Source organism: Patella vulgata, chromosome 5 (assembly GCF_932274485.2).
Source record: "Patella vulgata chromosome 5, xgPatVulg1.2, whole genome shotgun sequence".
NCBI lineage: Eukaryota > Metazoa > Mollusca > Gastropoda > Patellidae > Patella > Patella vulgata.
The window spans coordinates 39798156-39824956 of NC_065883.2; the positions used below are offsets into that span (position 1 = coordinate 39798156).

A 26801-nucleotide genomic window follows, 5' to 3' on the forward strand; every position below is an offset into this window, starting at 1 on the left:
CTATTCAAAAAAAGTAGGGGATATTTGATTTTTAAGTGTTATTAAAGTCACCTAATGAAACTGACGAAGAAACAAATGACAAAATGAAATGAAGTTCACATTCATCGATTTATTCCAAATGATCGTTAGACTAAGTAAGGCACAGACTGACCATTATAAGGGTAAAATGATACCCGGGGTCAAACAGCAAAGTTACCACAGCATCACAACCAAGTCAGTAACGGGTAAATCCTCCTCTGTTTGCCAAACAAGCATTGATCCGACGTGGCATACTCCTAAAGAGACGTCTAAGGTCATTTTGGTCCAGATTGTCCCATTCCTGTTGCAACGCAGCAGCAAGTTCTTGGACATTGGCAGGACGTTGTTGACGTTGACGTAACCTCTGTCCAAGCATGTCCCAGACATGCTCGATGGGGGAGAGGTCGGGACTCAGTGCTGGCCAAGGTAATGTGGTGATGTTCTGTTGTTGGAGGTAACCTGTAACGATCCTGGCCCTGTGACATCTTGCGTTGTCATGCTGGAAGATGAAACGGCTGCCCTGACGTCGTGCGAACGGCACAACATGGACTGCCAAGATGTTGTCCCGGTAGTACTGGCCTGTAACACGCCCTGCAACAACATGTAAAGCCGTTCTTCCAGCAACAGTGATGCCTCCCCACACCATAACAGAACCACCCCCAAATCGATCATGTCTCATGACGTTAACGTCTTGGAAGCGCTCGTTTTGACGACGCCACACCCTCCTACGTCTGTCCTAAAAATCAACAGTGAACCTTGACTCATCTGAAAACATCACATTGCTCCAGCGTCGATTATCCCAGTGTTGACGATCCCTACACCAACGACGTCTTGCCTGAATGTGATGATCTCTCAAACAAGGGATCACGCGAGGACGTCGGGCGCGAAGGTGACCCCTATGCAGTCGATTCCGAATCGTCTGGCCACTCACTCTCACACCAGTGTCTGTTTGAAGACGAGCGCTGATCTGATTTGCTGTGATGACACGATTTCTCAAGGCCAAGGTACGGATAAATCGATCCTGGGCTTGAGTTGTCGCCCTTGGTCGACCTGAGCATGGTCTGTCCTGTACAGATTGTGTATCACGGTATCTGGACCATAGCCTGCTTATGACAGACTGAGAAACATTCATCGTCCGCGCCACAACCGCCTGTGTTGTGCCGATCTGTAGCATGCCAAGGGCACGTAACCTTTCATTTTGGGTAAGCCGACGCATATCAAAATTTGTTTTCTGGTCACTAAAACAATTAAACTGATGTTTCCACCCTGGAATTCAATGCCACAATGACTGTAAAATTCAAAGTCAGAGTCGTGCAAATCTTGGGTTGGACCCCCATGATGATCCCAAGCATCACCTGCATTCCATGCGGTAGCTATTGGTGCGTTTGGGCGTCACATGTAACTGGAAATGTTTCTTCTGTTAGGTTCTATAGTGACTTTTTTCGTAGTCATTTGCATATTTTAGTATTATGCCCGCAAAATCAAACATCCCCTACTTTTTTTGAATAGTATATATAATGAAAAAACTGTTTTAGAGACCTAGAATGCCGGGAAAAGGGAGGGAGGCACCTAATCTCTATAGTGATTCCTCTTTACTCCAATAATTGGAATCACACTTCAACTTAACCAAGGTAAGTTTCGTTTAATTTCCTAATTATTTCTTGTAAAGTCTCACTTACGAGATTATGTGAATCTTTAAAGCAAAACAAAGGAAAATTTCAAACTTTTAATACAGAGATAGAAAACTCTTCATTATTAATAACATGTTTATCATAATATTTTCTGAAAGTTCCCACATTTGTCCAACCAGCTTTAGACATGATATCTTTAATTGGCACATTACCCAACTTCGCTCTAGAAACAACTGCAGAGCGCACACTATGAGCTGTAAAAACACTAGTATCAACACCTGCACTGTACATAACACATTTTAGCCACCTGGCAATAGTATCCCGCGAAACGCAATTATGAGGTTTTATATACAGTACACTTCAAGTGGAAGTACTAAATTTCCCCGAGGTCCGACCTGGGCGGAAATGAAAAATCGCGAAGGTCAGTTAATCAATCCGCTCTGGCCGCGCTCAAAATTCCGCTCCAAAATTCCTCCGCGAATTTAAATAAACCGCCGACCTCCGCGATTATTTTAAACTGCCGCCCACCGCGAAATTTTAAAATGTCGGACTTTCCACGCATGTACAGTCGGCACATCCATAGCTGGTTTGAAATGGGTTTATTTATCGTGCGATTCCACGGCAGTGATATCGTAGTCGAATATCGGCATGCCAAAAGAAAGATTGTTAATTTAACACGGTTAGACACGCAGATTTTACTTGCTTATATTGAAAAATAACAAAAATCATATTCGCAGGTGACATATTCTGTTAAAATCATTCGTTGAACCGGTGGTGATATTTTTTTTAATTTGGCACAAAAACCATCCCTTATATCGCACCGTGCCCCTTTAAGTCGGACTTTCCATGCATGTACAGTCAGCACATCCATACATGTAGATCTTTTAAAATAGCTAGGTTTATTTATAGTGCAATTGCACCGCAGTCATCATATCGTATTCGAATATCAGCTAATACGGCATGCAAAAAAAAGATTGTTAATTTAACACGGTTAGACACGCAGATTTTGCTGTCTTCCATTGAAAATATAACAAATATAAAAAATTGGCAGGCTTTTATATAATATAATAAACAGGGTTAGGGCTGTACGATACATTACTTCATCAATATGTTCGACATTTTTAAGACATTCAAACTCGTTCAAATTACGAAAATTTCAAAATTTATACACATAGATGTTGGTCTTACCGTGGGCGAAAGTTTTGTCCATTAAAATATTCATTCCCATTCTGACAAATAAGTTTCACAATGCATTGTAAATCGGTAAATCACACCTGAAGTATTATATCTTCGGATTTAAATCACAAATGAATTAAATGCACACCTCGCCAGAAGTCAACATCAACCTTGACGCAAACATGTACATAATACCATGATCACCTATTCATTTCGGCACCAAAGAGTCTGAGTCAATGCATACTGTCAATCAAGTTTCCAAATTACGTGAATTCGAGCGTGTCATCAAAAGGAATTGATAATTGACTATAATAGAAGCCCCTTTAACAACAAATTGTTACCATGTCGTAGTCTTGTAGACAATACTTTCATTCTGAATTGTCAGTAAGTAATCATTACCCAAAATAGTTGACCTCATTAATAAAGAATAATTACAATTGGGACGCGAACAAACTGGATTTTCACACTAAATAGGTGCGGTTGTCACAACTAAATTACTAACAGGCTACGATGAATTAGGGTTAGGTTAGGGTTAGGGTTCCGATGTCTTTCTTTAGGGTTGGGTTAGGGTTCATTAGTCCACCGATATCTATCATTAGGGTTGAGTTAGGGTTGGTTTATTGATACCCACATTATAGTATTTCTTATAGCGGCGGACTAGTGAACCCCTCTCTGTGATAATATTTTTAATTTGGCACACAAATCATCCCTTATAACTAACGCATGCTTTTTTGTTAGGCAATTTCCTTTGTTCTGTTTGATGTTCACTCTTTGATCAGTTACTATTAATCTAAGTTCTGTCCGGACAAGATCCCATTCATAAGATCTGGTTGTTAGGTGTTTTATTAAAGGTTCTTCGATATGTTCATTGATAATCATTGGAAAGAAACCGAACTGGATTATTATTTAGGATATTTATCGTCAACTGTATAAATACGGTAAGCAGTTTGTGTGTTGCATTTATAAGTTAAAGTATAAAAAGAAATATTTGAAGGGGCTATTTAAGACATGATATTTTTAAGCCTTATACCTGTAACTGAAACGATTTGACGTGTTGATCTGTTTTGCAATGTGGGGAATGGGGAATCTGTAAAGTCAAATACGAAACTGAAATAAGTAAACAATCTTCCAGCTTCTATCCAATATGACTTAATTTTGGGGACATAAAGTACATGTATATATTGAACGTTGGGAGCCGAATCGTCATTTTAATTGAATTACCGTTAAAGGAGAAAATATTCCTTCCTAGCAATTTATGCTAATTCGTTTATTTCTACGAATATCGATAAATTGTTGTTCATAATTAAAACGGATAATAAATCAGTATATAAAAAAACAGCATATTTTAAAACATCCACGTGCAAATCGCTACCTTCTATATATGTTTATTGTCGTCCATTTTTAGACATTGTTATCAGAATTCACGAAACATGGTTTCATTGTCTGCTTGTCGGATCAACTAATGACATGGAAAATTGCTATGTGTATGTGCTTTATGGTGTGATTCACTAATTAAATACCGATGTAGATGTACATTATAAATGAATAGAACATAACGGACATTTTAGGATATGAATACAATAATACATTGGTACACTTTAGTTAATAATCAAAACGGAATTTGAAAAGAGTATTATGAATATATGAATTACCGGTGAACTAAAACGACTAATATACTCATGATATCGTTCCATTAAATATTTGTTTCTTTCTAATAACGTTGTGGCAATATGGACTAAATTACTCAAGACTATTTCAAATCACTATGGACTATAATCCGCCGCGAATTTGATATTTCCACCGACTATAATCCGCCGTGAATTTCATATTTTCGCGGGCGATAATCCACCGCGATTTTTATATTTTCGCGGACTTTTTTCCGCCCAGAACGTCTCTAATTCCGCGGAGTGTATATGGGTAAAACACCGCGATTTTTGAGCGGAAAAAACGCCCACAAGGACTATTTTCATACTTCCGCTCGAAGTGTACTGTAACTTATAAACAGACGTCCATTCATATTTTCCCGTAACCTCTCAGTTCGTTCTAAATATTGTTTCATAACTGTATATACACAAAGTCTCCTATCTGGAGGATATGAGTTCAAAACAAACTCAGGCACATGAAAATTTGGCCTACTAACTTTCAATACGTCAGTAAATACGAACACAAAAGAAGATTTCCTCTTCAACATATTACACAATTTCAAACAATGAAGATACTGTATTCTTGAAGCACAGATTAAAGCGATTAGCATCACCAATTTCAATGTTATATTTTTTAGCGACAGTTCCGCAACAGGCGATAACTTCTGCAAATATTTTAAGACAGGAGCAACATCCCAAATGCATGTATAACGCGCTTGAGTAGGTCTAAGATTAAATACTCCTCTTAGAAATCTTATAACCAGAGGATGACAGCCCACTGTAAATCCCTCAAATACAAGCCCTAACGATGAAAGAGCCCCTCTGGCTGTGTTGAGTGCACTATATCCAAGGCCAGCAGAAAAAAGAGACGCTAAAAAATTTATGACAATTTCTATAGATGGGCAAAGTGGATTAATCTGTTCTTGACGACAGTACTGAAACCATCTCTTATGGTAGACTTGATACTGTTTCTTGGTCCCTGACTTCCAAGACGCCATGATGACAGTTGTTGCCTGTTCAGAAAAACCTCGTTTTCCGAATTGATTCCGGATACATGACAAGTCATTAAACTTAGATTTTTCCAAAGAGGGTGAGGCTGTCCGCTGGACACTTGAACAAGAAGATCCTTTTGAGCTGAATAATCACTGGAACATCTATTAACAACTCGAGTAACCTTGTGAACCAAGGTTGACTTGGCCATATCGGTGCTACGACAATACATCTCGCCTTGTCTTGACGTATCTTCTGAACACAACGGTTCAATAGGCTGAAAGGAGGATTTAAATAACAATAAAAATCATGCCATGAAAAAGTAAAAGCATTTATAAAAGATGCATCTGGATCCGGTTTCCATGAACAAAAGGTTTTAATCTGACAGTTAAGTCTTGAGGCAAACAAGTCAATATCTGGTAAGCCCCATAAGCTAGCAATCCATGAGAAAATATCTGAATTTAACATCCATTCAGTTTGATCATCAAATTTCCTGGAAGCAATATCTGCAACGTTAGATTTACCAGGTATATGACTCGCTGTAAGCCAAACATTATTCTCGATGCACCACTGCCAAAGTTGTTTTGCGAGCATTTCACAACATACTGAATTGATACCTCCCATATTGTTTATATAAGAAACAGCAGAAGTATTATCCAGTAATATTTTCACATGTTTACCATAAAATTTATTGTTGATATTAAAAGATCTCAAGCCATAAAATCCGGCAAGTAATTCAAGATAATTAATATGAAATTTTGATTCTGATGAATTCCATCTACCACCTATTTTAAAATTGTCACTTTCAGCACCCCAACCTAACATAGATGCATCTGTGGTAACAGTGAAATGAATGTCTCTGTGAGAAATAACTCTATATTAGTAAATTAGTGAGCCACCATTGAATTTCAGATTTCATATCCTCTGAAATGACTATTGTAGCATCAAAATTAAAGCCTGAATATTTTAGAGCCTTATCCTTATTTCTCTCTAAATTTCTATAATGCAAAGGCCCATGCTCGACTGCTGAAAAAGAAGCAACCAAAGAACCTATGACCTTAGCAACATCCCTAATCTTTGCTGTAGAACATTTGAGAATCTGATTACAGGCTAGTAAAATACGAGACTTCCTCTCTTCTGTAAGAGTAACTGTCATTGTATGAGAATTTATAATGTTTCCTAAGAAAACTATTACTTTAGATGGTTTGAGAACAGATTTCTCAAAATTAACTGTAAATCCAAGACCTTCTACAAATGCAATAGTTGTAGAAATATTGTCCTCACACTCTTCAACTGTATCGCCTAGTAATAAAGAATCATCGATATAGGCAGTATTGACAAAGCCTAAACGGCGAAGAGTAGCAAACACAGGTTTCAGTAATTTAGTAAATATTCGAGGCGCACTTGCTAGCCCTTGAGCCATAGAAGTGTACAATGTTTAACAATATCTAAAATTGTGTGATCTGAAGTTAAATTCTCCCATGCATATTCATATAAAGAGAGTCTGCCAGCTTGAAACTTACTGGCATTCATACTTGCCTCAGAAACTACTTCTGTTGAGCTTGTTGGGAGTGGGGTCGACCTTGACCCCTCTTCTGGTAGTTTTTTGCGTCTGAATTGTATGATCCATAGGAACCTCCAGAACCACGACCACGAAAATGGCCTCTAAAATATCTACCTCTACAACGGACAGACCTTCCACGTCCTCCGCGACCTAGGTAAGCACCTATCTTGTTACTAATACGAGAGCAATCAGAGATATCCTTAACTGTTTTAGATATGTCATCTCCAAATAGACAATCTGTATATTTGAAATTCTGACTGCATAAATGTAAATATTCCCCTCTCATATCGGGTTTCATCATATCTCGACGCACCAAACACAACTGTTTATTGGCATGTCCGAATAAAGCAAGGGACTTCATAGCCTGCTCCAATACGTTGTTAACATCCAGAGGTTGTCCACAACCAAGGACTTCTGTAACTTTAGCCAAAGAGACTGCTCCTTTAATGATGGAAGTTTGTGCGTTTTGTATACGTTTGTCCATCGTACGTGTAGACTGACTAAGAAAATCCCACACTAATTGGTTGGTTTTAACAGTCACCAAAGACTCACAGTTTTTAGGACGAGAGATAGATTTAATTAACTCATTATATCTGTCCTCCTCTACACCGTCTCTGAACCAGTTATCGATCAACGATGCTAAGTCTGGATTAATAGGTTTGTCACACAAATCTTTAACTCTCAATTTTTCCCCTGCCAGAGCATAAACAGAATTACTAAGTTCTGCGTCTGTTGATAATTTGGGCTTTTTTGTAGGCAAAACTTCTAGATCATCTTCATTATAATCTGTATCATCATTATAGCCTAATAACTCATTTTCATAATCGTCATCATTGACATAGTAAAGATCATCAACTTTATTCGATAGTCTTTGAAACCGAGAATTCTGAGCCGATTGGGTCTCCTGAATGGATTTTAGAATCGTCAGGACATCATTATTACTTGACTCGGCAGACTGAACATCTTTCGATTTAGACGATGTCGAGGCAGCGAGAAAATTGGAAAAAACACTCGTCGAGCCGTTGTCATTATTATTACCGGTACTACAACCAGGCAAAGAGTTAGCGGTTACATCGCACTGTTTAGGAGAATCGGAATTCAAACCTTTTTTCCTTCCGCTTTTATTAGATCCACTAACCGAGTTTCTAGACGGCCTTGTTTTTTCCTTCAACTGGTCCTGAGAAACCTGAATCTCGGCCATAGCAGCGACGTAAACAAATCAAGCACCTCGTGCGAAAAACAAAATGGCGGATAACCTCCAACCAAAAAAGTCCTGTGTAATAAGAGATCGTAAAAACCGACCGATCTAAAGTAACTAACCACGTTAGCCACACATCCACTGATAGAAAACCTAAAGTTTATTGACCGCGTCAATAACTATCAGAAAAAGTACTGAAGTTAACAAGACCACGTCCTGTCACTTCGGCTAATAGCAGTACAATGATCTTGTACGGCTGCGCAGTCCTATTCACATAATCTCGTAAGTGAGAATTTACGAGAAATAATTGATTATGTTCAGGTTGAGAGCGCGCCCCTTTAATATGATTGTGCCAACTTTTACTAATAATATTTGGAAAGCTTATTCAATTACCTTTTAGAATATATATAGCTAGATGCTCAGAATTTTGTACGATGGTCCGAATTTTGACTTGGAAAATTACCGTTCTTTCACTTTAAAATATTGAAAAATTGTCGACATTTAGGATGAGAGCGCACCCCTTTAATATGATTGTGCCATATTTTACTAAGTATATTTGGAAAGCTTATTTAATCACCTTTTAGAATATATATAGCTGGATGCTCAGAATTTTGTACGATGGTCAGAATTTTGACTCGGAATATTACCGTTCTTTCACTTTAAAATATTGAAAAATTGGCGACGTTTAGGATGAGAGCGCACCCCTCTAATATCATTGTGCCAACTTTTACTAATAATATTTGGAAAGCTTATCCAATTACCTTTCAGAATATATATATAGCTGGATGCTCAGAATTTTGTACGATGGTTCTAATTTTGACTCGGAATATTACCGTTCTTTCACTTTAAAATATTGAATAATTGGCGACGTTTAGGATTAGAGCGCACCCCTTTAATATGATTGTGCCAAGTTTTACTAATATTATTTAGAAAGCTTATTCAATTACCTTTCAGAATATATATAGCTGGATGCTTAGAATTGTGTACGATGATCCGAATTTCGACTTTGAAAAAAATACCGGCCTATCTTTGCAATTAGAATATTGAAAAATTGACAATGTTCAGGTTGAGAGCGCACCCCTTTAATATGATTGTGCCAACTTTTACTAATAATATTTGGAAAGCTTATTCAATTACCTTTCAGAATACCGGTATATATAGCTAGATGCTCAGAATTTTGTACGATGGTCCGAATTTTGATTCGGAATATTACCATTCTTTCACTTTAAAATATTGAAAAATTGTCGACGTTTAGGATAAGAGCGCACCCCTTTAATATGATTGTGCCATATTTTACTAAGTATATTTGGAAAGCTTATTTAATCACCTTTTAGAATATATATAGCTGGATGCTCAGAATTTTGTACGATGGTTCTAATTTTGACTCGGAAATTACCGTTCTTTCACTTTAAAATATTGAAAAATTGGCGACGTTTAGGATGAGAGCGCACCCCTTTAATATGATTGTGCCAACTTTTACTAATAATGTTTAGAAAGCTTGTTCAATTATCTTTCAGAATATATATATAGCTACATGCTCAGAATTTTGTACGATGATCCGAATTTTGACTTCGAAAAAAAATACAGGTCTATCTTTACATTTAGAATATTGAAAAATTGGCTTTATTCAGGTTGAGAGCGCGCCCCTTTAATATCATTGTGTCAACTTTTACTAATAATATTTGGAAAGCTTATCCAATTACCTTTTAGAATATATATAGCTGGATGCTCAGAATTTTGTACGATGGTTCTAATTTTGACTCGGAATATTACTGTACTTTCACTTTAAAATATTGAAAAATTGGCGACGTTTAGGATGAGAGCGCACCCCTTTAATATGATTGTGCCAACTTTTACTAATAATATTTGGAAAGCTTATTCAATTACCTTTCAGAATATGTATAGCTGGATGCTCAGAATTTTGTACGATGGTTCTAATTTTGACTCGGAATATTACCGTTCTTTCACTTTAAAAATATTGAAAAATGGACGACGTTTAGGATGAGAGCGCACCCCTTTAATATGATTGTGCCAACTTTTACTAATAATATTTAGAAAGCTTATTCAATTACCTTTCAGAATATATATAGCTGGATTCTCAGAATTTTGTACAATGATCCGAATTTCGACTTCGAAAAGAATACCGGCCTATCTTTGCATTTAGAATATTGAAAAATTGATTATGTTCAGGTTGAGAGCGCGCCCCTTTAATATGATTGTGCCAACTTCTACTAATAATATTTGAAAGCTTATTCAATTACCTTTTAGAATATATATAGCTAGATGCTCAGAATTTTGTAAGATGGTCTGAATTTTGACTCGGAATATTACCGTTCTTTCACTTTAAAATATTGAAAAATTGTCGACGGTTAGGATAAGAGCATACCCCTTTAATATGATTGTGCCATATTTTACTAAGTATATTTGGAAAACTTTTTTAATCACCTTTTAGAATATATATAGCTAGATGCTCAGAATTTTGAACGATGGTCCGAATTTTGACTCGGAATATTACCGTTCTTTCACTTTAAAAATATTGAAAAATAGACGACGTTTAGGATGAGAGCGCACCCCTTTAATATGATTGTGCCAACTTTTACTAATAATATTTAGAAAGCTTATTCAATTATCTTTCAAAATATATATAGCTAGATGCTCAGAATTTTGTACGATGATCCGAATTTGGACTTCGAAAAAAATACAGGTCTATTTTTACATTTAGAATATTGAAAAATTGGCTATGTTCAGGTTGAGAGCGCGCCCCTTTAATATCATTGTGTCAACTTTTACTAATAATATTTGGAAAGCTTATCCAATTACCTTTTAGAATATATATAGCTGGATGCTCCGAATTTTGTACGATGGTTCTAATTTTGACTCGGAATATTACCGTACTTTCACTTTAAAATATTGAAAAATGGGCTATGTTCAGGTTGAGAGCGCGCCCCTTTAATATGATTGTGCCAACTTTTACTAATATTATTTGGAAAGCTTATTCAATTACCTTTTAGAATATATATAGCTGGATGCTCAGAATTTTGTACTATGATCCAAATTTCGACTTCGAAAAACATACCGGCCTATCTTTGCATTTAGAATATTGAAAAATTGATTATGTTCAGGTTGAGAGCGCGCCCCTTTAATATGATTGTGCCAACTTTTACTAACAATATTTGGAAAGCTTATTCAATTACCTTTCAGAATATATCTGGATGCCCAGAATTTTGTACGATGGTCCGAATTTTGACTTGGAATATTATCGTTCTTTCACTTTAAAATATTGAAAAATTGGCGACGTTTAGGATGAGAGCGCACCCCTTTAATATGATTGTGCCAACTTTTACTTATATTATTTAGAAAGCTTATTCAATATCTTTCAGAATATATATAGCTGGATGCTCAGGATTTTGTGCAATGGTCAGAATTTTTACTCGGAATATTACCGTTCTTTCACTTTAAAATATTGAAAAATTGGCGACGTTTAGAAAAATTGACTATGTTTAGGTTGACAGCGCGCCCCTTTAATATGATTGTGCCAACTTTTACTAATAATATTTAGAGAGCTTTTTCAATAACCTTTCAGAATATATATAGTTAGATGCTCAGAATTTTGTACGATGGTCCGAATTTTGACTTGGAATATTACCGTTCTTTCTCTTTAAAATATTGAATAATTGTCGACGTTTAGGATGAGAGCGCACCCCTTTAATATGATTGTGCCATATTTTACTAAGTATATTTGGAAAGCTTATTTAATCACATTTTAGAATATATATAGCTGGATGCTCAGAATTTTGAACGATGGTCCGAATTTTGACTCGGAATATTACCGTTCTTTCACTTTAAAATATTGAAAAATTGGTGACGTTTAGGATGAGAGCGCGGCCCTTTAATATGGTTGTGCCAACTCTTACTAATAATATTTAGAAAGCTTATTTAATTACCTTTCAGAATATATATAGCTGGATGCTCATAATTTTGTTTGATCGTCCGAATTTGGACTCGGAATATTACCGTTCTTTCACTTTAAAATATTGAAAAATGGGCTATGTTCAGGTTGAGAGCGCGCCCCTTTAATATGATTGTGCCAACTTTTACTAATAATATTTAGAAAGCTTTATCAATTACCTTTCAGAATATATATAGCTGGATGTTCAGAATTTTGTACGATGATCCGAATATGGACTTCGAAAAAAATACAGGTCTATCTTTACATTTAGAATATTGAAAAATTGGCCATGTTCAGGTTGAGAGCGCGCCCCTTTAATATCATTGTGCCAACTTTTACTAATAATATTAGGAAAGCTTATCCAATTACCTTTCAGAATATATATAGCTGGATGCTCAGAATTTTGTAGGATGGTTCTAATTTTGACTCGGAATATTACCGTTCTTTCACTTTAAAAATATTGAAAAATGGACGATGTTTAGGATGAGAGCGCACCCCTTTAATATGATTGTGCCAACTTTTACTAATAATATTTAGAAAGCTTATTCAATTACCTTTCAGAATATATATAGCCCGATGCTCAGAATTTTGTACGATGATCCGAATTTTGACTCCGAATATTACCGTTCTTTCACTTTAAAATATTGAAAAATGGGCTATGTTCAGGTTGAGAGCGCATCCCTTTAATATGATTGTGCCAACTTTTACTAATAAGATTTGGAAAGCTTATTCAATTACCTTTTAGGATATATTTAGTTGGATCATCAGAATTTTGTACGATGGTCCGAATTTTGACACGGGATATTAACATTAACAGTCTTTCCGTTTAATTTTTTTTTCAAAATTGGCCATGTTTAGGATGAGAGTGCATCCCTTTAATATGGCTGTGCCAACTTTTACTAATAATATTTGGAAAGCTTATTTATTTACCTTTCGGAATATATTTAGTTGGATGTCCAGAATTGTGTAAGATAATGCGAAAATACATGTCTATTCTGAGCTAAAGGAATGGGTAAATAATTAAATATTCTACTTTCATTTGATAGACGTAACGTTGGATTTGATTGGTTGATAAAAATAGATGAGTTTGGGCGACTGTTGAATTTATTCTGAATAGGTTGCCAACGAACAGGTTGCCAGCTGGATCGGTCGAATAGGTCGCTAGACGAATAGGTCGCCAAATTGTGTTCGGTGGCCTTATATTTATATGCTGTAGACTGTAGGCTAATGATAAGGGTAAGGATATGAATAAGAATCAAGTATTTTTAGAAATTTTCACGCCAATTTTACTATAGAGGGTAGCCTAAATCTAGCCTAATCTATATTACCACTAACCTCGAATACGAAAGCCACAAGATCTACACACTCAACACTGTTACATTGAAAAAATGACACCTATCCACACTTCGGCATTGTTACCGCCATACTGAAGCGCAGATAACCATTTTAATTGGAGGATATACATCACATGACTTCAGTCGTTTCTACGGTTACACCATTACACTCTGCGGGTGCCAGTGAAGTCGTCCACAAGCAAAGTCGTCCACTGTGAAGTCGTCCACACTCTAGTGGAGTCGTCCACAAGGCATTGGCGATGTCGTCCACAGCTAAGAATAAGAGTCGTACACAATTTACTCGTACTCGAAACGCCGATGTTATTTGATTTCAGATTGTTTGATTAGTATTAACAATGTTTTTGTAATAAAGTATATTCACGTTTTGTAATGAAGTATACTTGTATTGTTTGTAATAAAGTTAATCGTATTGTTGGATTATTGTATGATCTTTCTTTTCATGTTAGATTTTAGTTTGTTTTGTTAGATTTTAGCATTTTTGATTGTTTTATTAGTATTAACGATGTTTGTGTAATAAGGTAGGCTATATTCGCTTTTAATTGACGTTATGATTGTAAATGAAATGAAATGAAATGGGGTTTAACGTCCTACTGTTCTGCTCCTATACTGGGCTAATGAAGACGGGCATGTAACATTTTTGATTGTTTGATTAGTATTAACGATGTTTTTGTAATAAAGTATATTCACCTTTTGTAATGAAGTATACTTGTATTGTTTGTTAATTGGCGTTATGATTTTAGCATTTTTGTTTGTCTAATTAGTATTATCGATGTTTTTGTAATAAAGAATTGATTACTATTTGGCGTTATGATTTTAGCCACAATTTGTCTGAAGTTTAAACACGCCGCCCATTGAAGATTAGCTAAATGCAACTCACTGTCATAATAATTGTAAAACGGCTAGGCCGCTACGATCACTGATAAGGATGTCATCAATGCGACTTAAAGGAGCTAAATCGCTAACATTTGGGACCTAGAAATTCACAAAAGTGGGTCGTAACGCATATAATACTGTAATATGAATGTATATGTTCGGCGAAATAAGTCAGAAATCTCAATCGAGTGCAAATTTCTAGCGTCTAGTTATTCTAGTCTACATAACTCCATTTGATTTGGTGCAATGTGTCTAGCCTCGTAAATCGAGTCACTCAATACAACTGGGGCTGAAGCGCATTATGGTACACGAATCGTGTACCAATGTTAAAAAAATTATTTTATCTTAAATATCGGATATCAGAAGCTCATCTTTTCCCGGTAAGTTTACATCATCAATGTTGATTTAAATTGACCAATAATTCGTGTTTTCGATGTCGAAGATTTTGAGTTACGGACTTAAGTCCTTTAATGAGTCTCAAATATTAACTTTTTTCCACCGACAAATTAAATTCTAAAACATTTTTTTGATGTATTAGAAAAATAAATAAAGACGTTTGAAGTATTTGTACTGTAGGTAAAAAATATTTCCTATTATTGTGTAAATGGGTATAAAAATGACTAAAAGGCAGCATTCTTCCCGAAGCAGTAACGTCTTAGGTAAACAATTCACGCGCATTCAGCCAATGATTGACGCCGCGTGCTATGACGGCACGTGTTGAAGCACAGTCAATATATAAGTTAGGCGCAATCTTCACCACTCGCGCAGATTGCAATCTGCGCTGTCATCCTGCGCAGATTGCACTCCGCGCGGGCAGATTGCATCTGCGCTTATGAAGCTAGCGCGCAGATTGCCAACTTTGCGCTGATCACCCCACGATGTTTTTAGAGATATTGTAGTGTGTCGGACGCAACTATATACTATATTATTATTATGACCTTCCCCCCTATGGTCTTTGTAGTGACATAATTTTCAAAATCACTGCATAATTAGCGTGTGTGCTTAGAAAATAAGATTTTTAAGTCTTAGTCAGCAGTATCTCATAATCGGTGTTGACCACGTGACTGAATGTCAAAAATATTTGCTGAGTGAGTGAGTTACATGTATATAGTTTGACCGACCCTATTCCTAGTTACTTTGTAACGAAGTCTTAGAGACCCCTATATGAAGAGAGAGCACGGGGGGCCTCTAAGACTTCGTTACTAAAGTAACTAGACCGATCGCCCCTGTCAATCAAAATAATAACCAATCAACCAATCAGATCTATATGGTCTGACGCAAATAAAGGTATTTCCAGCAGACGTCAACCACTAGCCACGAGAACGTTGTGGTGTCTAGCTATCATGTTAATATTCATATTACTGTACAATGGGAGATAACTCCATTCTAAATGTATATTGATCATGTGACATGTATGACGTATTAAGAAAGTTCCATGGCGCGTTTCAACCATGTTGTAAGTTTGTCAAGGATGATGAATAAAATCCATCGTAATCCTCAGAACAGTATATGTCTTTCATTTGGCGACGAGGATGGGATTCGTCCAAATCTGGAGCTTGTCCAAGCTATCCGCGAAGCACCCGTTCCTTCTACAAAGGACCAATGTCGTTCATTTCTTGGTCTAGCGGGATACTATTCTAAATTTGTTCCTAATTTCGCTATGGTAATTCAACCGCTACAGTCTGCTATGCAAGCCGATAAATTTGTATGGACACCTGATGCCGACAAAGCGTTTTCAACGATCAAGAATCAAATTCTTTCTAGTCCAGTCCTCTCCTTATTTGATCCTGATTTACCTGTCGTCGTTACAACCGATCCCAGCGCGTACGGCTTAGGCGCCGTTCTAGCCCAATTAAAAAACGGAGCAGAGGTTCTTGTAGCTTGTGCGTCTAGGAGTCTTACTCCGGCTGAAAAAAACTACTCAGTCGGGGAACGTGAAGCGCTTGCGTGTGTATGGTCAGTTGAAAAATGGCATACATATCTGTGGGGTCGAAAGTTCGTATTACGTACGGATCATCGAGCTCTAACCGCTTTATTAGGTACTTCCGGCCCAGGTCATAAACCAATGCGTATTGCACGGTGGAATACACGGTTACTTCATTACAACTACACGGTTGAGTTTAAACCAGGTTCTCAAAATAAAGTGGCCGACGTGTTAAGTCGTTTACCTCTAATTACGTCAACTCCAGCAATCATCGAAGATTGCGACGCCGTTTGTAACATTACACATTCAGCCAGTGATACAGTTATTAAGTCTACAGAACTTAAAGAAGCTATTGTTAGTGATCCTACGTGTTCTCAGTTAATTTCATACATTCGCGATGGATGGCCTACTTCAGCTAAAGATACGGTTCATGATTCTAAACCATTTTATACAATACGCGATGAATTATCCGTTTATGATAATATTATATTTCGTGGTAGTCGTGTAATAGTACCTTCAGAACTACAAACGTGATTAATTCAGTTAGCACACACGGACCATCAGGGTATTGTTAAAACTAAGCAGAGATTACGAGATCTCTGTTGGTGGCCTAAAATGGATTATCATGTGAACGAAAGTATTAAGAATTGCGTTACTTGTCAGTATAACGATAAGTCTGCTACTACGCGTACAGCGCCTATGCAACCCGTTAAACTTCCAGACACTGCTTGGGAGAAACTTGGCCTTAATTTTGTGGGTCCAGACTATTCTGCACCTGAACACGAAAGATTCATGATTACATTAATTGATTACCGAAGTAAATGGCCAGAAGTTGCCTTTACACGTAATATTACTACATCTACTACAATTGCATTCCTCATTCGCATATTTAGCCGCGAGGGTTATCCGAAAGAAATTGTAACCGACAACGGTCCTCAATTTCAATCTCGCGAATTTAGTGAATTTCTGCGTAAAAGGGATATAACACATAGATTTTCATCTAATTATCACCCCCAAGGTAACAGTGAAATCGAAAGATTTAACCGAATTTTAAGTGAAGTTATTCAGTCAGCTCGGTTTGAAAACAAAAACGTTACTACTGCTGTAACCAAATTTCTTGGTACTTATAGAGCAACGCGACATACTACAACCGGTGAATCCCCATCCAATATATTACACGGACGATATATGCGTACTTTACTTGACATAATTGGGATTACACAACATCCAACTCCACTTTCCAGTTCTGACATAGATCAGCGTGTTAAGATCAAACAAGATTCAAGTAAATTTTACACAGATACTCGTAAAGGAGCAACCATTCGAACCTTTAATCCAGGCGATCTTGTAAGAATCAAAAAGCCTTGGTATGTGCCTAAGGGCCAAAGTAAATACACGGATCCATTACGAATTACGTTTAAAATTGGTCAAAGTACTGTTATACTTGATAATGGTCAGAAATGGAATGTACGTCATTTATCTCCATTTTATGGTAATTATTTTCAAAGAGAGGAGGAAAATGCTATAGATATGTTCTCAAATGCAAATAACGATTATGGTTGTAATAATAATAATGAACCTAACATTGTCCATCCAAATAATTTCCATTCTGAAAGAGTTAGAAGCTCTAGGGTAAGAACAAAACCAGTATGGTTTAAATATTACATTGTCAGTACAAAATGAGTTTGTATTACTAGTTTTGTATTTCTTCCAGGAGAGGGGAAATGTGGTGTCTAGCTATCATGTTAATATTCATATTACTGTACAATGGGAGATAACTCCATTCTAAATGTATATTGATCATGTGACATGTATGACGTATTAAGAAAGTTCCATGGCGCGTTTCAACCATTTTGTAGGGTGACCCGTGCACTCTACAGAAAGTTGGTCTCGACACGGCTAAATGTGCACGCTTCAGTTGCGTGTCTCGAACTGATTTCTGACTACCCCGCACTCTCTTTGAGTCGATAAATAGCCATGGCACGTGCAATTCTCTACAAATATATCAACTATTACAGCCGTAAAAAATCTATTGTTGACGATTTTGAATAGCAGTAAAATTTAGCTTCATGGTTATTATAGTAGCTTTAGAAATTACGTTTGTTTTATTTTTTAAATTGCTTTATCATTAACTGTACCGTTAAGAGCGTCTTATTTTGGTTTAGTACAAATACTATCTCTGAATCACTTTCTTTAGCAGGAACATGATACTAGCAGTAGTTTCAATTTACTTTTACAAGTTTCGTAAAACAATTGTTGAGTTGTTTAAAGTGCTTATTTCTAAATTCAATTTCTTGTTCTAGCTTTCTGTTATGTTTCGTAAAAAAGTAGTCTTGATTATCCCGACCTGTCAATCAAACGTAGAATGGTCGATAGACTGGTTAAGCGAGACTAATTTCAAAACAAGGGCACGTAACCTATCTTTTACTCAAAAGTGTCTGGATGTTATGGACGACACTTGGAACCAGTTTTCAGTCTATTATTTATAGATGATTAATGGTCATAGCTTATTAAGTACAACATGATCGTTTATTTAGTGACTATAATTGTGTGAAGCTGATTTGAGGCTTGGCATATATATAAATATTGTGGCGTAATTGTCGAGATATTTGGAGATATTTATTTATGGTGGGTCACCCTAATGTTGTATGTTTGTCAAGGATGATGAATAAAATCCATCGTAATCCTCAGAACAGCATGTCTTTCATTACATCCACACTACAAACGTAACTAAAAACGCTGAGATATACTGATGTGCTTGTTTTTAGCTAAGATTGGATGCCTTTAGTTCCAAGTGCCAAACTCAATTTCTTTTTTAAACATACATTATGCAAGAGCTAAATCTGTCTATTGCAAGTCTTGCTTTAGGCCTGAAATGTTATCTAAATTATTAATTAACTTATCCAGACCATAATCAACTCTAGATGGCATCGCTAGCCTGCGATCTAAATCGGCTCACAATCCACTTAAAAGTGGATTATGAGCCGATTTACTACATAACTTTCCTTCTCGATCAAACGATTAAATGGATAATCGAGATTATGCTGTTTATCGTACTGACTTTAGTAATGATGACCGAGGCTAAGCAGAAATCTCATTCCCTTAGTTATCAGTTCGTAGTGGATCAATTTGAATGAAATTTTCAGCAAATTGCCTTTACGTTTTCTAGTTTTTAATTATTATAGTGAGAACTGCCAATGTTACACAATTGAGGAAATATCAATTTACACCTTCCTTACATTAGCAATCAGATTAACAGAAGACGAGTAACAGCTGGCACTGACTTGACACGGCGAACAGCTGTGCGAATGTCATTAACTGAAGTCATTAAAACAGCTGGCACTGACTTGACACGGCGAACAGCTGTGCGAATGTCATTAACTGGAGTCATTAATCATCACATGTCTTGGAATGATAAAGCAACCTGTACAGGAAGCTTAATCTGTTTATTACATAATGACCAGCTGTAATCTCCGGCCATAATTGAATCTGAAATATAATACCTGGCCATAGCGGATTGGTCAATAACTATCTGTCCGTTCGGGGCATCCACCCACCCCAGACTAATACTGAATAATCAGATCACGGTGCATGGGTGTGGTTTCCAAATTCAAGGCTGGACCTCGATCCGGTCCAGTAATATATAAATTCAAACTAAATGTTTTATCAACAAGCCAGCCCAGAGAGCCGAGCTGGGAACAAGACTGCTACTAGATGAAACACCTGTAACTTAAGTACGAGTATTGTAAATATGCTTATAGCAGAATAAAAAGTATTGTATGAACCTGAAACTAGTCTTGTCATCCGAACCTGATTAAAGAACCAATACTGTCACATATAAATTGGCGCCGTAGACCAGAGCAACGTTTGAAGTCCTCAACCACTAGAAGAACACAGCTATCATTATTAAAGGTAAGTCTTTTCTAAATCCTAACCATGGCAACGGTAAATCCAGACATAAGTGCTATGTTCAATAATTTAACTGGGGAAATAAGCAGTTTGTCGTCAACACTTAAGCATCATGGAGTAACTCAGTTGGTTCCAACATTTCCTGGCAATCCCGAACTATTTACTAGTTGGGTCAAAAGTATTGAAAAATATGCCCTTTTACCGGATGTCCCTGACGAAAAAATTAAATACGTTGCATTTCAAGCTAGCAGTGGAACCGTCAGTGACTATTTATCCCGGTATATCCCTCAACATCCTGAGGCCCCCTGGAATGACGTTAAACAGGAATTAGCTACCCGTTATGACGTTGTAAATGATGCTCAATTCGCCCTAAGTGTTTTACAATCAGCTAGGCAATTAGGTGATGAAAACGTGCAAATCTTCGCTGAAAGAATCATCTCTTTGGCCACGAAAGCGTTCTCCACGGCGGAAATGGACCTCGCCCCAATCCAGCGTCAGTTAGTTACCACATTTGCTAATGGCTTAAACAAAGACTATTTAAAGCTCAAATTATTACGCGATAACCCACCACACTTCAGGCAGCTGTTGTCGCCGCTATGGCTGAGCAAATATTAGGTCTAGATTCGCATTACGCTCTGATGCTTTCCCAAGAGAAACCCAAAATTATCCTGTTCCCATGGAAATTGACCATGTCCGCCCGCAACACCGTTGTTCATATTGCCATAAATTAGGTCACCATTCGGATATTTGCAGATCAAAACCACGTGAACGTGCCGATATTAATGCATTTTCAAGTAATACGCGTTCCCCTTACTCCCATAAGTACCGCCTAAATTCAGGCGAATCGTCCTTTCAACAAAATGATCAGAATCACCGTTTTGAACCAAACCGTCAAGATTCCCGTTTTCGAAACAATAATCAGAGTATAATCTGTTGGAACTGTCAGAAACCAGGTCATATTCGTAGGGATTGTACTGTTCCACAATCAAACCCGTACCGTGAATCAAGGCCAAGCTTTAATCAAAGACGCCAAGGAAATAATTTCGATACACGAGCACGTTTAAACTAATAGCGCCGACTCGCTTCGAGGCCAGTGACGCCGGCTCCCCAAGAACTCCTAGTACGCCTGAATGTAGTATTATAAATTTTAAAGTATACAAGAGGCTCAGTAGTCAACCACCATTGCAACAGCCAGATATTAATTTACAATCAGTCAGTGGGGGCTCCTTGCAAATACCAGGGTATGTCGTATTATCTTTTCGCGTCGGTAGTGTTTTGTTAAATCAAAAATTTTACGTCGTCTCTAATATTAATCGAAATTTTATATTAGGTAGAGATTGGCTAGTAGGCCATGGTATACAACTTTGCTACAATAATGGCCATTTTAAAGTTCAAAATGAGTATATTCCATTCGTCCAAGATGCACACGTGTCATCGATCCTGCGTCTGACTAAATCCGTCAAAGTTAAGCCGCAGGCATCCGTTCTTTGTCCCGCACGTGTAAAAAATTCAGCTAATCTGATAGTGGCTGGTATTTATGCAGTGACACCTGTCACTCAAGGTTTTATCAGTCATCAACCTGGTTTGAAGTTGCATGATAGTATCAATGTCGCAAAATCAAATAACAAATTTACTATCGCGATTATCAATAATACGAATCGGAATTATTATTTACGTAAAGGCTGTGTTGTAGGCCACGTCGCGGTACTTGAGTCGAATAATATTAATTCTATCAGTGACACGTCAAATCTTCCTCACATCTCCACTTCATTCAGTTATGCGTCAGTTTCTTGCTAAAAATTTAGATTTATTTGCCAAAACAGATCAAGATTTAACTCAAACCGACACCGTCAAAATGAAAATCGACACCGGTTCCCACCCTCCCATTAAGCTCCGCCCATACCGTACTCCTCTAAACCAACGCGATACTGTCGACAAAACCATTAATGAAATGCTTGACGCCAAGGTAATTCGCCCATCTCAGTCACCCTGGAGTTTTCCTATGGTCATTGTGTCTAAAAAGGACGGCTCAAAGCGTTTTTGTGTCGATTTTCGAAAACTAAACCAAGTTACTAAACCTAACTCCTACCCCCTGCCGTTAATCGATGATATTCTTTCGAAACTGCATAATAAGACTCACTTCTCTACCCTTGATCTCAAGTCAGGATATTGGCAAGTAAAGATGGACGAGGCAGATCGCGAAAAAAACGCATTTACATGTCATCGTGGCCTATTTGAATTCAATGCCATGCCATTCGGGATCGCCAATGCTCCTTGGATTTTTCAGCATCTTATGCAAGTTGTTCTTAAAGACCTTAATGCGTTTGCTATCGTGTACATAGATATTCTAATTTTTTCCTCTAGTTTGGACGATCATTGTGCACATATCGAGACTGTATTTCAGCGTCTCCGTGATCATAATTTAAAATTAAAATTATCGAAATGTAAATTACTTCAGAGGGAGACTAATTATTTAGGTTTTGTAATTACACCAGGTGGGATTCAGCCTGACCCTGAAAAGGTGTCAGCTATTAATAACATGACTGAACCTAAAACAGTCACCGATATTCGTAGTTTTATAGGTATGTGTGGATATTATAGGCGTTTTATCCCAAATTTTTCTTTCATTGCTGACCCCTTAATCGCTCTCACTAAGAAACATGCTAAGTTTGATTGGACCCAAAAATGTAGCTTATCCTTTAACAAATTAAAAGATCATTTAGCTTCGATACCCCTTCTTGTCTACCCTGATCCCAACAAACCGTATCTTCTATATACGGATGCTAGTAATTATAGCATAGGTGCATGTTTAGTCCAGAAACAGACGACCGCAAGTGGCGACGAATTGAAGCCCCAATTTATTTGCTTTCGCACAAACTATCGGATACCCAAACTCGCTGGTCAACCATCGAAAAAGAATGTTTTGCTATTCACTACGCACTTCAAAAGTTTGATTATTATCACCGATCATAAACCACTCAAATACATTTTGGACTCCCCCATGCAAAATAAAAAAATACAACTTTGGGCATTAAACATCACTGGCTACAACTGCTCTATTGAATATCTTCCTGGAAAACAAAATGTAATAGCCGACTTTCTCAGCCGAATGGCATACAAACCAAATAATTCACCTCAAGTTTCCGTCGAACCCGATATTAGCGATCATACTTTCGAAATTAACGTCATCAACTCCAACAAATTTTCTCCTGCTGAATTTGCGAAGTGCGTGGTTGTTCCGGAAGTAAGTCCTCAGGACGACATCTCAGTAGACGGTTATGACATGTACCAAGAACAATGTAAAGACAAAGAAATTTCAAAAATTATTTCGCAATTGAAAAGTGATAAAGACATTCCTGGTATTCACAAGAAATTTATGTTAATTAATAATATATTGCATTATATCTCTCACACCTATGATGAACCTAATCCTCGTTTGTACGTCCCAATCCACATCAAAAATGAAGTTCTCAAGCAATATCATGATTATTTTCACCTTGGTATTGATAAGACATATAGCATGATAGCGCAGAAATATTATTGGCCTAACCTATACAAACAAATTTACAAATATGTCGTTGTTTACAGAAAGTCAAACCTCCACTCCAGGAGACCGACATACCTCCTTACCCATTTGCAAGAATCTCACTTGATCTTTCCGGCCCATATCCAATCAGCCTCTCCGGAAACAAATACATCATCTCGTTTGTCGACTGGTACAGTGGCTGGCCTGAAAGTTTTCGGGTTAAAGATAAGTCGGCTGCAAATATGGCACACTTTTTTTGGAAGAAATTTTTCCGCGTTTCGGCACACCGCTTCAACTGGTCAGTGATAACGGTACCGAAAATGAAAACAAAATGATGCATGAGACACTTGCTGAATTAAACATCAACCATGTGACTTCTTCGTTCTATCACCCACAATCCAATGCCCGCTTTGAAAGATTCCAAAGAAAATGGCGGACAATCTTGAAACTTGGGATTTATATATCAATCAAACTTTGGCAGCAATTCGCTTAATTATCAGCGAAAGTTCCCGTTTTTCTCCTTTTTACCTATTATATAATCGCGATGTTGTTTTGCCCATTGATAACTTACTCAAACCGCGTCGAAAGTACCTTGGTGATGATTTCCATAAAATTGCTCTAAAAAAACCCAACATAAGTCATTCATGCTAGTGCACAAACACATGAAGCAAGCCAAACGTCGTCAAGCGCATTATGCTGACAGAAATTCGAAAGTAGTTAATTTTCAATTAGGTGATCCGATCTATGTAAAAAATCATATGAGCTCTAGTAAACTTCAAGGAAAATGGAAGCCTTGTTTTAGAATTATTGAACAAACCTCCCCACTAACTTTTGTTTTGAAAAATCAACTCGACTGCTCCACGTTGAAATCACATGCTGAGCCCATGCTGAGCACATGCGTCTAGCCAAAATCGATTCCTGGAAAATACCCAGACCTGATGAGCAACACCCGCTTAGAGCTGCTAACTATGTCATACCACCAGACTCCGACGACTCGTCCGGGGACGAGAGTGACGTGGAATCCAATTTTGATATTGTCGAAAATACTCGCCAAGCACGTGCCGATTCATCTTCAGAAGAGGATATTCCGTTAATGGAATTGGCTACTAGATTACGCGCCAAACAAAACCAGCTCCCCGACATGGAACGACCCATGGACGTTGACGCTGTAACGCGAGAACCTGTCCACACGACAGACGAGGATGCACAAACAGAGCCCGAACCGGACACAATTGCGCATTGTCAACAAATTGATTCCATGTCCACCTCTAATCCCGATGACCCACCCCTTAAAACACAAACTGACAAGAACTCGGATTTAAAGAATCTTTTATCGGGCATACTAGGAATGCTTGGAAATTAAGTTTCCCCTCCTCATAATAGTTGTACATAGGTTATTAATCGATGTTTAATGTTGTTTAATTATTTCTTTTGTTTATTTTCATAATAGATGCGTAGTCTTCATTTTCTCCTTGTATTACGGTTGGATATCACGTGTATGAAAATGTCATTTTTAGACCCGTTAGTGATTTTTCAATTTCCCGCTCTCGTTGGTTAGTTACGTTTATGGTAGATTTAAAACCGTCCCAAATTTTCATTACTTCTCTTAAAAAGGATGCAAAAAGAGTGTTTACTACTTTATGTGACACTATAAATAATTATTCCCGCGCTTCCGACGATATATTTTTCACTAAACTGTTGTCAAATGATTTACAAAAGGTGCGCATTGTGGAACAGCAATACTATAAATTGATCTCGGAATCTTCTCAATTTCCCTTATTAAAAAGTACACGTCCAAAACGCGCATTACTTCCGTTAATTGGCAAAGCCTTAAGTTTCCTTTTTGGTACCGTCTCCCAATCAGATTTCAATACAATCAAATCTAATATAAATAAACTTGCCTCAAATCAGAATAATGTCATCCATATTGTTTCTAAAAGTTTGTCCATTTTAAATACTTCCCGTATCGCGATTGCTAAAAACAGAGCGACAATTAATACTTTGATCTACAGTTTCCAATCGTTCGAGACACGGGTTAAACAAATGCTTCAAAATGTCACGAATGAGGTTATTAGAATCAAAAATTTTCCCAAACTTTCATATAAGATACAATATCTATTGGCAGAACTACAACATGTTATCACTCAAGGCTCTAACTATTTTGACCATCTTAGCTTACAGCTTAATATGCTATCGCTGGGACATATTTCTCCCAGTACCATATCCCCATCGGACCTTAAATCATTACTATTAACCATTCGATCCCATCTACCTCGTAGCGTACACCTTCTTGCTGTCATTTCGAACCTTTGGCAATATTATAAACTCCCAACTTGTTCCGCTTTAAGTTTGAATTCCAAAATTCTTATTATATTAAGTATCCCACTTTTTGATTCCAACAGAAAACTTCAAATTTTCGAGGCTCATAATTTGCCCGTTCCATTCATCTCTAATCAGTCAATTACGGATGATCATAATCTCAATCAAATGGTGGCAAACTACAAGTTAGAAAGCCAATATTTCGCAATTAATGCCGAGCGAACTCAATTCGCTCTTCTTTCCCAAAGTGAAGTCGATCGATGTTCCAACAAGGTGATCCACTTTTGTTCAATTAGGAGCTCCCTCTATCCAATTAATCTTAGAAAACTTTGTATCACATCCCTCTTTATGAAAAATCATAAATTAATAAAACGTGTTTGTGTAGTAACTGTTCAGCCAAAAACCATTCTTCCAATAGCAAACTATTTGATGGACGGTATCTGGGCCATTACATCTCGCGAAACGCTCCATTTTTCTTTGGTCTGTTACAACAAAAAGCATTCTACCTCTGATTTTCACGTCACTGCAAACCCTCCTATTGATCTTCTCAAGCTGAACATGACCTGTTCAGCATCAAACACTTTCATCACTTTATTGCCTTATTTTCAAAAAGAAAGTCGATTTCATTCGACCCAATCCTTTAGGAATTTGAAATACCGTTTCAATATAACTAATCTTCATTTATGGTGTCCTCTAACGGTGGCTTTTCCAAACCATTCATCACCC

The 26801-nt window shown here is 37.2% G+C and overlaps 2 protein-coding genes across 2 annotated transcripts in view; both read right to left on the reverse strand.

The window, feature by feature from the left end:
- Positions 1 to 13606, reverse strand: part of LOC126820656 (leucine-rich repeat-containing protein 9) — a 201499-nt gene extending 187893 nt beyond the window's left edge. Inside the window, exon 1 of the mRNA XM_056100793.1 lies at positions 13505 to 13606. The gene's annotated coding sequence lies outside the window, so the exon portion shown is untranslated. The remainder of the gene's footprint in view (positions 1 to 13504) is intronic.
- On the reverse strand, positions 1737 to 8425 carry LOC126820666 (uncharacterized). The gene is made up of 2 exons (XM_050548793.2): positions 6982 to 8425; positions 1737 to 5735 (listed from the first exon to the last, which is right to left on the reverse strand). Exon 1 carries the CDS (start codon positions 8221 to 8223, stop codon positions 7006 to 7008), a length of 1218 nt encoding a protein of 405 aa, XP_050404750.1. The 5' UTR covers positions 8224 to 8425; the 3' UTR covers positions 1737 to 5735; positions 6982 to 7005.
- Positions 13607 to 26801: the final 13195 nt, after the last annotated feature.